Genomic DNA, 13,390 nt, shown 5'->3' with positions numbered 1-13,390 from the left:
GACGAGGCAAAGCTCTGACAGTAACTAAAGAAAACAAGTTGGTTCTTACCCTTGTGCCTCTTCAGCTGGGGAAAGCTGCTAATTGTAGTTGCCTGGATTATTTCCACTACAATTTGATACCTGATTTTAAAAGAGAGAGAGAAGAAAAGAGTGAATGGGAAGAACACGCCATCCTCAGACACACTTGTACATTGTATCTGTGCTGATCAAACATGACACGGGCGGCGTGAGTCCTGCCCACGTACCACCAAAACCACCTGTGAGCTCAGAGCGCCTATCGCAGGCCGGTGCTTGCCGCGTGCTGGCCGCTCTGAGACCCCGTGTGAGAATGACGGACTTGCTCCCCCCACTCCATTCCCTACACCAGAAGCATTACTACCTGCCCCTCTCCGAAAGAAATTGGAGGTTACGCCCAACTCCTCCCTCGCTCCTCTCCCCCCTCGCTCCTCTCCCCCACTGGCCTACTGATCCCACCTCCTGAACCTGCAATGTTCAACAAGGCGGCCACGAACCACACATGGCTACTTAAACGAGCTAAGTCAAACATTTAGTTCCTCAGCTGCAGCAGCCACAGTTCAAGTGCTCCACAGCCACGTGCCGACTATGGACCATATTGGACAGTGCGTATGAACATTTCCCCATCGCTGCAGAAAGTGCTATTGGATGCTGTTGCCCTGCAGACTTCTCAAAGCTGTCCTCTCCCCGCCAGTCCCACTGTCTCCGCCTCAGGGACTGTCCTCACGACTTCTCATCTGGAAGACCCTTTCAGACCAACAGAACAGAGGACCGGCGGTGGGACCTCGGTGTCAGTAGTGTTCCCGCTCCCCAGCCAGTCCCAACGCACGAAAGAGCTGACAACACCAGGTGTATGTACCCAGGACTAAGAACACCTCTGACTCAGGAAAACAGCGTTTACATTTTTAGTGCAGTACAGTGGGGCCTTGGTTCTCAAACTCAATTCATTCCGGAAAACTATTTGAATCTCCTTTGTTTTCCGCCTGAGAGACGCGTGACTGATCATACAGGTGTCAGCATGAGAGGGTTGTCAGGTAGAGAATCGAACCCAAAGTTTTGTTAGACAACTGAGGCATTTTCTCCAAAACAACTTGGTTGAGAATTGAACTGTTTGAGAACCAACACGTTCGAGAACCAAGGTCTGAATATACTGGGTGTAACCCTAGAGTTGTGGCTATTTTGAGCATATTCAGGTGGGCTTTATGAACTCAAGTTCTGGGGCTACTCAGTGGTTACTAAGTATTGCCCTAAGCAAGCTCATCTATACTGCATGTCTCTTACCCTTGATTATATTGACTGATTAAGAATCTGCCCTAATAAAGCTATTTGACCTTAATTATTACTCTGAATACAAATTTTGCAGCATTCTAAGATTTAATGTTACATCTGGCTGGAGTTAAACATTCTTTTGCTTTTCAACTAAAACCTAGTTATAGCTATTCATGGACTCCTCACAAATTCACGTTTTTGTGTCTTCACTTGTGTAATATAAATATTGATGCCCGTCTCTCACCACCTCAAAAAACAGGCTGTAGGGAGCATCGTCGCCATGTCACCTGGAGAGCGTGGTGGACACTGCTGCTGGCCAACACACTTCCTCGCTTGCTCCCTCACTAACTGAAGCACAGTTTTATCAGGAAGAGCAATGCACCTTGCTAAAAACCCTTCTCCCTAGCAGTTAGCAATGGCCACTTGGTACAGTTCTAACCTGAGAATAAGCATATGTTGCTGGGGTGGGGGGGGCGGGTTCTAGGAAAGCTATCTAAGGGGGCAGACTCCACAGAAAAGCCCCCTGCAGTCTTTTGTCCACGCCCTTTCCCCATTTTCCTGCGGGAAACGAGGATGCAGCTGGGTGAAGGCACAGCAGCCGTGAGGATGAAAGCCACAGGCTGAGATGGTGACGTAAGAAGACAGCAGAAGTCTAGGTCCCGAAGGACATCACTGAGTCATCACAACAGCCCACACTGCCCATCCCAGGACATCTTGCTACATGAGGAAAATACATCCTGAACTTGCTTAAGTCCCTGTATGTCAATTTATCGCATGGCCAAATGCCATCCCAACTAATGGAGTACACCGAGAAGACATCACACACAGAGGAGCTAGCTCTAGGCTGCAGGCACCTGGGCAAGGTTCCCCAGGTGGCAGCTGTTCTAGCACATTAAAGACCAACCAACTTTTCTGAGGGTACTGCCTCCTTCCCTCCACATGAGGAGAGAGCACAAAAATGGCTCTTGGCTTGGTTTTTCCTGCTCCTTACTACACAGGTGAGGAAACAACTTAGAAGAAGCATAAACAAACCTGCAAACATCAAAATCTCACACTCCCTGACCAAGTCCTTAATTTAACCTGGGACTACCATTCCCTCTGCAACTTGACCCTGAGCATCTCATCCAACCTGACCTCTTCTTCTCCTCGATACAAACCTGGATTTAAGCCAGGATAGTCTCTGTACACCCTCCCATAACCACAGTTCCTTTCCAGGCTTTTATTCATGTGCGCTCCTTCCGGAAACCATCTCCCTTCTTGGCCACCCAACTAGACCTTACACATACTACTTATTCCCGTAGATCTTCCCCAGTCCCTCTGATTCGCATTAATACTTCTCTCCTCTGAAATCCTGAGTCACTTCTGCTCCATAATAGCATGTATTTAGGTATTATTTTACATTGCTGATTGAAAGAGTCCCATTTCCACAAATGGTGCTGTGAATGAAGAAAGTGGTAAGCCCAGTCCTTTTCACTTCCAGGCCTAACACTTCTTTAAAAAAAGGGTAACACATCTGAGCCTACAACAAAGTTGTGCCTTTGTCTGTGATAAAGATGCACTACTTTTTTTCTCTCTAACTTTGTTATGAGCCTGTCTGAAAACAGGGATTGTGTCTTGTATTCTCCTACTGGACCTAGTCTGGCACCAAACATACGGTAGGCACTCACACATATTAGTGAGCACTGTGGATTGAGGGTTTGTGTTCCCCCAAAGTTCATGTTGAATCCTAATCCCCAAGGTAACGACATGTGGTGGTGGGACCTCTGGGGGGTGATCAGGTCAGGAGGGCGGTGTCCCCATAAATGAGTGCCCTTAGAAAAGAGACCCCCGAGAGCTCTCTTTCCACCAAGTAAGATTACAGCAAGAACACAGCTATCTCCAAACCAGAAAGTGGGCCCTCACCAGACCCCCAAACACCCGGCCTCTTATCTTAGACTTCCCAGCCACCAGAACGGTGAGAAATTAAATGTTTGTTGCTTAAGCCACTCGCTCTATGGTATTTTTGTTATAGCAATCTAAATTGACTAAAACAATGAGCTAAACTACTCAGTGACACTTGAATTACATCTGTAGCACTTAACAGGTACAAATAATATTCTGAACAATCTGTTCTTTTGATATTCTTAGGGATTCATGCTCGGGAACAAATGAGTCATCAATGGTGCTGAAAAATAATACATACCTCCTAAGTAAAGAGTTAAATTTTTTTAAACGAATCCAGCTAACATTTACAGATTCCTCTCATTGGGTACCAGGCACCTATTTAGATACTTTAATTTATATTACCTCATTTTATGCTCATAATAAGGTGCCGTAATTATCCCGATGTTACAGAGGAGGAAGCTGGAGTTCAGTGGACTGAGGAACCTATCCAGGGTCTCACTGCCAAGTACTTTTAAGGACTAGAGCTGCAATTACCAAGTAGGGCTGCCTGGCTCTAAAGCTCATGTTGTTAGCCACGTTCCTGCTACCCTCAAATTCAGTATAGGTTAATGTTTATCTTGTCTAAGGTCTTTCAAAGCATATAAGTATGGCCAAGGCCAGATAGTCTTCCACCCTTACTGCCTCCTAGATCCCTCTTAGATACCAATTTGTGCCAAACCAGACCACGTGCAATACCCCCCAAACACCCCAGCTCTTTCCTGACCAGCCTTTGCTCTCGCACGCAATCCTCCCCGTATCTGTCGAAACCTTATTTGTTCTTAAACACTCAGTTCACGGTCATTCCTCTCTGAGGCTTCTTAGATTCCTCTCTTCTCCAGGGTGAAATGTTTGCTCCTGTGCACTTCTTCGCTCTTTGCTCTCTACTTCTGGCCTTAGTGTCTTGCTTCATATTTAACTTTTATCCCCACATGGGTCTCCTATGCTGGACTATTAGCATCTTGATGACAGGGAACAAGGACCCACAACCAATTCATCTTTACATACACCAGACCCTCCTTACACAATGCTTTGCACATAGTAGGCATTTGAACATGGATAATGAGTTTGTGGGATTCACTTTCACTTGATACCAAAAGGCAAAGTAGGAAATGAGCGGGTTTCTCATTCCCAGCAAAGCCATATAAACACATGCATCCATGTGCGGGCCAGCCTTGAGGGTTCCTGGTCCGCTGGGAGCTTTGCAGGGACACCTGCCACTCACTCGGCTTTCTTCCTCCAGAGGAGGACGTGGCCTTGCGGCTGCCGCGTTTGGTTCAAGGACTAGGAGGACTGATACTTGCAAACATTCTGTGGATGGGAAGTGCAGAGATTGATAGTATATGTTTTCCCAAAATGGTAATGCAAACTCCGGTATTAAGAGAAAGCAGCCTCACAAGAATTCAGCTCTTTTCCAACTCTAGCAAGATCCTACCTACAGTGTCCCTTTGTCCCAAGGACAAGGAAAAACCAGTCACACCTCTGTGACTAGCTGCCACCGGCCCCTACGAGCCGCCATCTCTCCTCTCCGTAGATCCACACACTTGGCTAAAGACTTCGAGCCGTGTTGCACTTGTGGACTCTTCGCATCAATCTTCAACTCACCTGAAGTCCTTCGAAACAATCCCCTTAGAAATCTACGGACTTACTGCCCTTCTTCTGTCAACCGTTCAGAACAGCTTTGGAATTCTATTAGCACTGATTTCAAAATTACCTATAGGTCAAATAAAAAGAAACGATCTCTTCATTTCATTAGGCAAAACTTACACAGATTTTTTCTTAAATATTATTTAAAGCCTTCTTGGGCCTGAACACACTGGAATGTCTTAGCAGATTGAAAGATGGACAAATCCTAGTCCCAGGTATAATATAGTAAATGGTATAAAATCCTCTTTTACATTAAAATTAGCAAGGATATATTATAGATAGAATACCATATATATTATATATACATATAACAATGTTTAATATACGTTATATGTATATATATGTACATATATATTGTTTAATATAATAAATGTCTAATAATATACATATACAAGTGTTTAAGAAAAAAATAAAAAACTTAAAAAGAACATTTTCAGAGTTGCCACAGAATACTTTGTACTACTGTAGAATGTGTTCATCGGATGGACTTCGGTCAAAGTGTTTGAAAAGAAATAAAGCCACGATGTTTCCGGTAGCTAAGCTGAAGCTGCGCCCTACCTTACGAAGCATATCAGAGTAGTTAAGCATGTGAGCTCTGGCACCAGTGGCCTGGGTTCACATCCTGCTCCCAACACTTACTGAGTCACCCGGGGAAAATTACTTAGGCTTCCAAAAACTCTGGAGTCCTCAACTGTAAAAAGAAGACTAACAATACTTTTCCTGAAAGCGTTGCTCCGAAGATTCAATGAGATCACACCTTAAGAACATTTGGCATAGTGCCTGCCCACAGGGGGAGTTCAATGTTAACTATTACGATTGTTGCTTAACTCCACTACTGACCCTTTCGATATGCACTATTTGGGGAGATGGTGTGTGTGTTTGTTAAATATGTAGGAGAATTTTGTAAGTAGCCTTACTTTCTTCCTGACTACACGAGTGAGTTCCTCAGCCTAATGAACCGCAGACCAGCAGGGTCACGGCAGCCCAACAAAGTCAGGTGTGTGACCCACAGCAGCGCCTCCCACACAAGGAGAAGACAGAGCTCCCGTGGGGCTGGGGAAAGGACAGAGCGTAGATGAAGTTTACATGAAGTGGCAGTGGGATAAGCTCAACGCAGGGCTGTGGAAAGAGGTCACTTTCAGGAGGGTCCAGAGTCCCATTTCCTTGGACACAGCAGTTAAGAGAGTCATGGAATGCTGGGCTGGAAACCCCTCATGGGCAGCTCCACCAAACGGCGATAAAGGAGGCTGCTTCTCTGTGTCTAAGTGACTGCAATCCTCCGGCACGGGTGGATGTGCCATTGTTGCTGGTGGAATTTCCAACAGTAAAGTTCTCGAGAGTCTAGGTGAGATTTTAGACAGCACGATTTCTCACTGAATAAAAAAGAAGTCACTCAAAGAAGGGAACCATTCTGACACGCTACAGCTGCTGCGTGTCCTTGAAAGAGAGACTGTTTCCTATTAACTGTGAAGCTGCCTTTAGTATCTGTTCCCCCAGGCTGATAAATGGATGGGCAGATTGTACTTTCTCAGGCTGAGCCAATTTTTACTTTCTCTAAAGAACATATGTTCATTGAAGAAAACTGGAAAATACATGAAACACAGTATTCCAAGTTAATCACAACATTTGGTATAGCTTTATAAGCTTTTTTTCTAGACAAACATGGTATTTTGTTATAAGACTGGATTTATGCTAGAAATACTGCCTTAGAGTATTTTTAATTTATCAATTTATGGTTACTACCTTCCAATATTATTGAATACTTGGACGCAAGCAAGACCATTGTTACATGGTGATCCATTACATACATATGCCAAAAAAAAAATTTATTTTTACCCAACCCTTCCAGTGAGGCAGTCTGGTTATTTCAAGCATTGAATTGGCTGTGGTTGGCATGTTAACACAGAAATCAGCAAATGCTAAGGCAGGGTTTCTCACCCCTCCACACGGAAACCAGTTTTAAAATTACCAGCACACCACTTTCTCACTCTTCACTACCGTTCCTTTAATAGACCTTGTGAATCATAAAATTCTTCCCTGTTGAGTATGGGCTTAGCATCAAAGGCTTTGTTTTTATAAAGAAAAAAGCTTCCCCATCCAGCCCATTCCACCCCCAACTCTTGATGTTTCATTCTAAGTCTAAGAAGCTCCAGCCCTGGCCTCTCCCCACTGCTCACTCCCTCCTCTCCGCTCTCCCTAGAGAAGGAAGAGGCTTTCAATCCCATCGCAGGGCAGGAGGAACTGGGCATGTGTAGCACAGCCCTCCGTTCTCCTTCCCCCCAAAAGCATGTGTGCTCTACCTCCAAGGCCGGCCGGCCAGGGGACTCTGCGCCTGCCAGGGAGGTGGGGTGGGGCAGAAGCAGGGACAAGGAGGCCTATTCTGCTCCCGCGCTGCCTGTTTGGTCCAGCATTGCTAGGTGGGGAAATGCCCCATTCTCAGACTCAGTTTTAGAGTCTCACATAGATAGACCACAATGCCTGTGATCCATCAGGAATAGAGTGGCATCTTGGTCTTCTCTGGCCTTACTCCTTGGCCTGAGACATCACAGACCTCAGGATGGAGAGAGGCATGCTACTTACTGGGTCTCCTCAAACTCCCAATTCCATGGGGCCACTCGTAATTGATCAGTGTAATCCCTGGTCTAATGATTATAGGGACACAATTGTAGCAGCTTACGATGATGAGCAGGCAGACGCTGGGCTGAGTGCTTCGCCCACCCTGCCTTGTGCCCCTGACTGCACGTACACCTTACCACGCCCCCAGAGCCCCACGGACTTCAGGGAGAGCCTCACCTTCGTTACACCAAAGCGCCCCCTTCTCCTACCGAAGTTCACACTGCTGCCACTATTTAGTTATCTGTGCTCCTAAATGAAAGTAATCTGTGCCTTCTGACATGTTTATCTCCCCACTCTGTGTCCTCTGCTATTTCTCGGACACCAGCAGAAAGCATTATAATCTGAAGTCAATGTACATTTTTCTTTTCATAAAACTGTAACACCTTTTAGAATATTTTTCGTAGGCAGCCTCACATTTTAATGAGGTTTCGTAATTAAAGTTTTATTTATTTGTTGTCATTATAAAAACTTGCTGGGCTTCTCTTTGTTTTCCACACTGTGGTTTTCCTCTCTCCGTCGCCCACGCTAACCTTTCCTTAGACGTCTGTTCTGTGCTGACTTCTGCATGCTGATGGCGCATTAGTCAGTCTTTAGGTGTATGCAGTTTTTTCTTTCCTGTTCCTCTGTAACATAATCTCATTACTGCCTGTGATTCACAACGTAGTTTCAGAATCACTGTTCAAAACACTGAACGTTCAAATGATTTAAATTCTTTTACACACATGCATGCAATTTTCAGAATTTTAATAGTGTTCTGAATATATTACCTTCATGCGCAAATGCAGCTAAACTAATTCGGAGATGAAAATCCATCCCCGTAATATCTAAAGAAAAAATGTTTAGCAACCCCCCTCAATAACTCACTACACTGTTACTTATGATCTCTGACCTTGATCTATTCGTCATTCCCACTGCCTCTTCCTTTATCCTAGCAAAACAGAAAACACCCCATCAACCTCAGTACATACTAGATAAAAGGTTTGCTTCTCTTCTCCAAGCCAAATAAACTTTATCTTTTTAATTTTAAATCTTTCTTTCATTAGTAGAATGTCCTCTCTACTATTTTCAGATTTTCCATGTTGCTCTTCTATTGAAGGATCAGAAATAAACGATCCAGAACTAGAAAATCTAATAAAGATTTGGCAGGAGATGAAATTACGGCAGTGGCAGGCTGCTCGGATTTTATTACAACTCGTTTCTCTGACAGCCGACCGCCATCGTGAGATGGTGGTATTTTTCTTACGCAAGGATTAGCGCCTGCAAAGACTCTCAGACCGTAGAGAGTTATGGCCACACCAACATGAAATTCCACAAGGTTGGGGCTGTGTGTCTCTGTTGTCTCTACCCGCCTGGCTGGCAAGACACCCAGCTTTTCATATGCAACCTGAAGTCAGACAGACCTGAGTTCAAACCCCAGCTCCAGCGCTTATTAGCTATGTGATCCAGGGCAAGCCACTTTCCCTTCTTCAACCATAGCACCTAATTCACATGGCTGTTATAATCATCAGTGGTGACCATAAAGAACCCGACATGATGCTTAATACTTATTAGACATTCAACAAACGGTAATTTAAAAACAAAGTCCATTTTTCCCTTCTTGAACCTTTGTGCAGCGTCTCTTTAACCCTGGCGAATGTCCAGGCCGGGAAAGGAGCACTTTTCCGAAGCCCGTGTGCCACCCTGCCAGTGCTATCCTGCTTCACCGTAGCTACACAACACGCAGTCCTGTCGAAACGCAGCTATTTGCCTACCCCAAATCCGTTCTTCTTTCTTCCTTGGTAATAGAATCCGCCATTTTTAACGGAGCCTGAGGCTGCCAGAGTAAGACGATCAATAAAATACAAGCAGAAGTGTCATATAACAGCTTCCAGAAATTTCCTGAAAAGACAGCCAGTGCATGACCTTTGCCACCACCTTTCCTTGCCTTCATTCTGCTTCCTGGACATGATGAATGGCATTCCGGAACACGCCCTGGGCCAGGAGGCCTCTGGAACACACACGCTTGGGACAACAGAGCGGCGAGCTGGAGGGCCCAAGAGGAGAGTGGAGCCCCTCGCTACCAGTCCTGGAATGCCTACTAGACTTTTTGTATCAGAAAGAAAAACCCTGCTGTGCTTTGGTAAATCATCTTGTTTTGTGGACATTCTATGAATCTAGTCCTAACTAATATAAGTGTCTCCAATCTATTCATGGGGTTAAACCAATGGCTCCTATCAGGGGTGATTTGTCCCCCTGCAGACATCTGGCAATGTCTGAAGTCATTTCTGGTTGTCACAACTGTGGGTGTGCTGGTGGCAGCCAGTGGGACGAGGCGAGGGATGCAGCAAATATTCTACAATAAACAGAACAGCCCCCACAACAAAGAATTATTAATATCTAGCCCAAACTGTCATTTTTACCAACACTGAGAAACCTGAGGTTACACATACACCTCAGGAAGGCCTCTGATTATTACAATAACATGGCAGAATAAGGAGGTACCCTGATTAATCAGCACTCTCCTCACCAGAGTTACCATGCACCTCAAACAGTGATAAACAGCACTCAGGACAGTGAACGATGCCACACAGCATCTAGCCAAGACTTCAGGTTGGTGGCATATGGGAGAATATCCCATTCAAAAGAAATTCTCAGCACTAGTTGCATGTTCTAATCCCCTGGGATGCTTTTTAAAATGCTGATCCCCAGGTTCCACTCCAACCAGTTACATAAAAACTCTCCCATTTCATGTGGGAGCAAATAGTTTTCATTAGGGCACTTTTTACAAATTCACTAAACAATTTCGCACCAGCTGCATTCCCGGGCCACAGTCTGCCCACTCCTTTCCAACAGGTACTTTTAAGAGCAGAACTTTGTTTTCTGTTGCTTAACGTTTACTTTGACTCCAGCTTTATCTTCAAAATAAAGGAACACACACTTCCTTCTCTGGGCAGGCTGTAGCTGTGGAGCTCCACCAATGGATGCTGAGCTCTGAGCTCCGTTTTGCCTTCCCCGCCTGTGCTCATTGGCCCACCACCCACAGTGGCGGGGAGATGGGGGGAATCTATTCAGCTTGCCCTTTCATATCCGCCATCAGTGCCATTCAGATTGTCTGGCTCCTGGTTTATTAACAGAGTTGATCGCTGCTTCTACCAGAAGAGCCTGGAGATTCAAAGTCTCATACCAACCCAGTCACCACATCCTCACTTCCACCTCTTGGAAGGGACAGGAAGTAGCCAAGGAAGCGAGATATCCAACTGTAATTTTTTAAAGCCTGGGCGATTTTAATAAGCAGCCAGAATTTTAAAAAAAAAACCCACTAAGTTAGTATATTTGAAGGAAGTTCGACTAGCTCTAGAATCCTACTGTGAAAGCACCTCAGGCCGACTCAGAAAAAACACACACCGCAGATTTCAAATACTACCTTCCAGGTTGGCTTGCTTCTTTGTTTTTAATGCACTCCAACCTAGCCGAGTTGAGTGACTTTTGTTCCGTTAGAGTAAGCATCTGTCTCTCAAATACGTATCAAACAAAAGTGGACACTTTCATCAACTTTGTAGTCCAAATAAGACACGTGCCCTGCCTTGGGCAGCCAATCCTAAAATTTTATGAGAAGCGAGCTGAAAGTAGTGACCAGAGCACTCAGAAAGTCAGGCAGCACAGCGCTCTCACGTTATCAGCAGGACGACAGAACGGCGTGGACCGTGACTGGAGCAGCTGGTTAGCCCCCCGGATGTCAGCTCCAGACAGGAGTCTGACAGAGAGCGATTTCACCCGTCAGTATACTGTAAAACCATGAGTTCTGTGGTATGAGAATTCTCCCAATACTTGAAAAGGCCATTCTTCAGTTCAGCATTTGCGCTGCCCGTTAAGTCCCCCTGTGCTCAGAGGGCCGCTTTCTTTTGTAGGGCCCCCTTGTGCTGCCGTACTTACGAGATCAAGAGGAAGCGATGTGAGAGCAAGATGGAAGTGATCCTACAGTTTTCGTTCCGTCACGTGTTAGAGGGAGCTTGTGAAATCAGAACATCACGTGTAGCCCCTGGCCACGCAGACTGGGGCAATCCACGCCACTCCTACAGGGACAAATGCAGGGGTTCCGATGGCCCTGGGCCGGTGACACCATGATTTTGCTTTTAAAAGGCAATTCTCGCTGAGCTATTTCTTTACCTACCAGGGGATGAACTGCCAACATTAAGCTATTTATAGCATTTCTAGTACTGAGCCTTTGGTTAGTATATTTTGAAAAAATAAACCGTTAAGTCTTATTAAGAGCCATTCCTAAAACGAGGAACTGTGCTCAGAGACAGAATGACAGATGATGCTAAAGGACCTGCCAATAGTTGACTGTTCAAAACAATGAGTTCCGGGTTTTTTTTTTTAAGTCTTTTGGCACCTTTTTGTAACGCACCTTAATGTTGGCCCTAGTTCAGGGCCAAATAAGACAAGTGTAAAACCTCAAATAGTCCAAAGATCCAATTTCAGCCAATGTTTACTTTTCCATCAGTGATTTACCAAAATTAATTATTGGAAGCAAAGTGACAGAGGTTTTCATCTGACAGTGCCAGAGTTCCCTCGCTTCCCCACGTATGACCATCTGCAGACACTAAACACAGAGTGACTAGAGAAACAGAAGCCTAGAAAGCCCACGTGCCACCCAACACCGCAGAATCATACTGTATGTGCACACACTTACTGTAAGAAGAACACCAAAACACACACTCACCCCTAAAATATCTCAAGTACGATACGTCAGATTGAACTTTCCTACAAAAGAGACTCTGGGGTCTATTTCAAATGTGTTCTCTCAAAACAATTACTCAAGAACCCTTTATTCCCAAACCTGGGCCTCTGCATGTTCTAAGACAAACGAAAATCAACACGGCGTTCTGCAACGTAATCTTAAACACCATCCTCTCCTTCCAGTGCTTTCCTAAGGAAAGTACCAGAGTAGCCAAGCCTGATACTCCTACCAGCTGGACAGCTTTCAATCTATTCACCTAAGAACTTAAAGAACACCATACTTAGAAAAAACGAATTCCACTGCTAGAAGAGGGGCCGGATACATTTAGCTGTCACTGAAGGTGAGATGCGTAGACTTCCTTCACTTCTGCTTCCCTGGCAGACAGGTTTGTCTTTGCCCAGCCAGGCAAGGCGATGAGCAGCAGCTACTGTGGTGCTCTAACTGGACACCAGATACCTGAGCTGCTTCAGGAACTCCACGTCCGTGTTGCTGTTAATGAGCTTGATGAACTCTTCGTAGGAAGGAGCATAGGTGTAGGCTCGCTTGTGATGCTCATTCACCTGCTCTCTGCGCTCCAGCTGGGCCAGCAGCATCTGGTTGATGTAGTCTGGGTTACTGAGTAAGGCCACCACAGGCTTCAGCACTGCGGAGCGGAAGACGGCACAACTGAAAAGGGTATTGCTCTTCAAAGGAATTGGTTTTATATTACGTAACCGAATCCACAGTCGGGGAACATTTAAAACTACCCAAATGGGGACCATACAGACACACACATACCCCCAAACACGCCTGCCTTTCCCAAATTACTAACAGAGCTATCACAATTACGTGCTTTGATTTTTTTCCTTTTATTTTCTTTAGAAGGCTCGACACATTTGTCTGCCCAAAGATGAAAATCAACCTTCTCCCCACTGCTGAAAGCAGACCTCAAGGGGGAAGTTGTTAAAAAGTCAATGACACTATTACAAATTCATTCTATTAACTTTAGGTTCAAAAGTTCCTCTTTTCTCTGTGGTTGATTACATCAGCTACTGGGTACCAATGGCTAACCTGAAATACTGAGTCAGTCAAAGCCTAGCAAATGCAATGTTATTTGTGTGAAATTCTGAGATAGAAAATTTTCTCTTAGGTCATATTTCCTTCTATGTTTCTTATTCTGGCTAAGCATGTCCATGGGTACACTTTTTTCTAGTAATCACATTA

General features: G+C 45.0%; 1 protein-coding gene across 2 annotated transcripts in view; it reads right to left on the bottom strand.

Moving 5' to 3' along the window:
* Positions 1-13,390, bottom strand: part of SNX25 (sorting nexin 25) — an 81,180-nt gene that overhangs the window by 33,761 nt on the left and 34,029 nt on the right. For both annotated transcript variants that reach the window (XM_045197088.2, XM_024562685.3), the window contains exons 5-6: positions 12,644-12,830; positions 50-120 (exon numbers count right to left, since the gene is read on the bottom strand). In XM_045197088.2, coding sequence (XP_045053023.2) covers positions 50-120; positions 12,644-12,830 — 258 coding nt within the window. The remainder of the gene's footprint in view (positions 1-49; positions 121-12,643; positions 12,831-13,390) is intronic.

Source organism: Desmodus rotundus, chromosome 13 (assembly GCF_022682495.2).
Source record: "Desmodus rotundus isolate HL8 chromosome 13, HLdesRot8A.1, whole genome shotgun sequence".
NCBI classification, from domain to species: Eukaryota; Metazoa; Chordata; class Mammalia; order Chiroptera; family Phyllostomidae; genus Desmodus; species Desmodus rotundus.
Note: the sequence above shows the minus strand (reverse complement) of the source record. Positions and strands in the feature narration are given on the sequence as shown.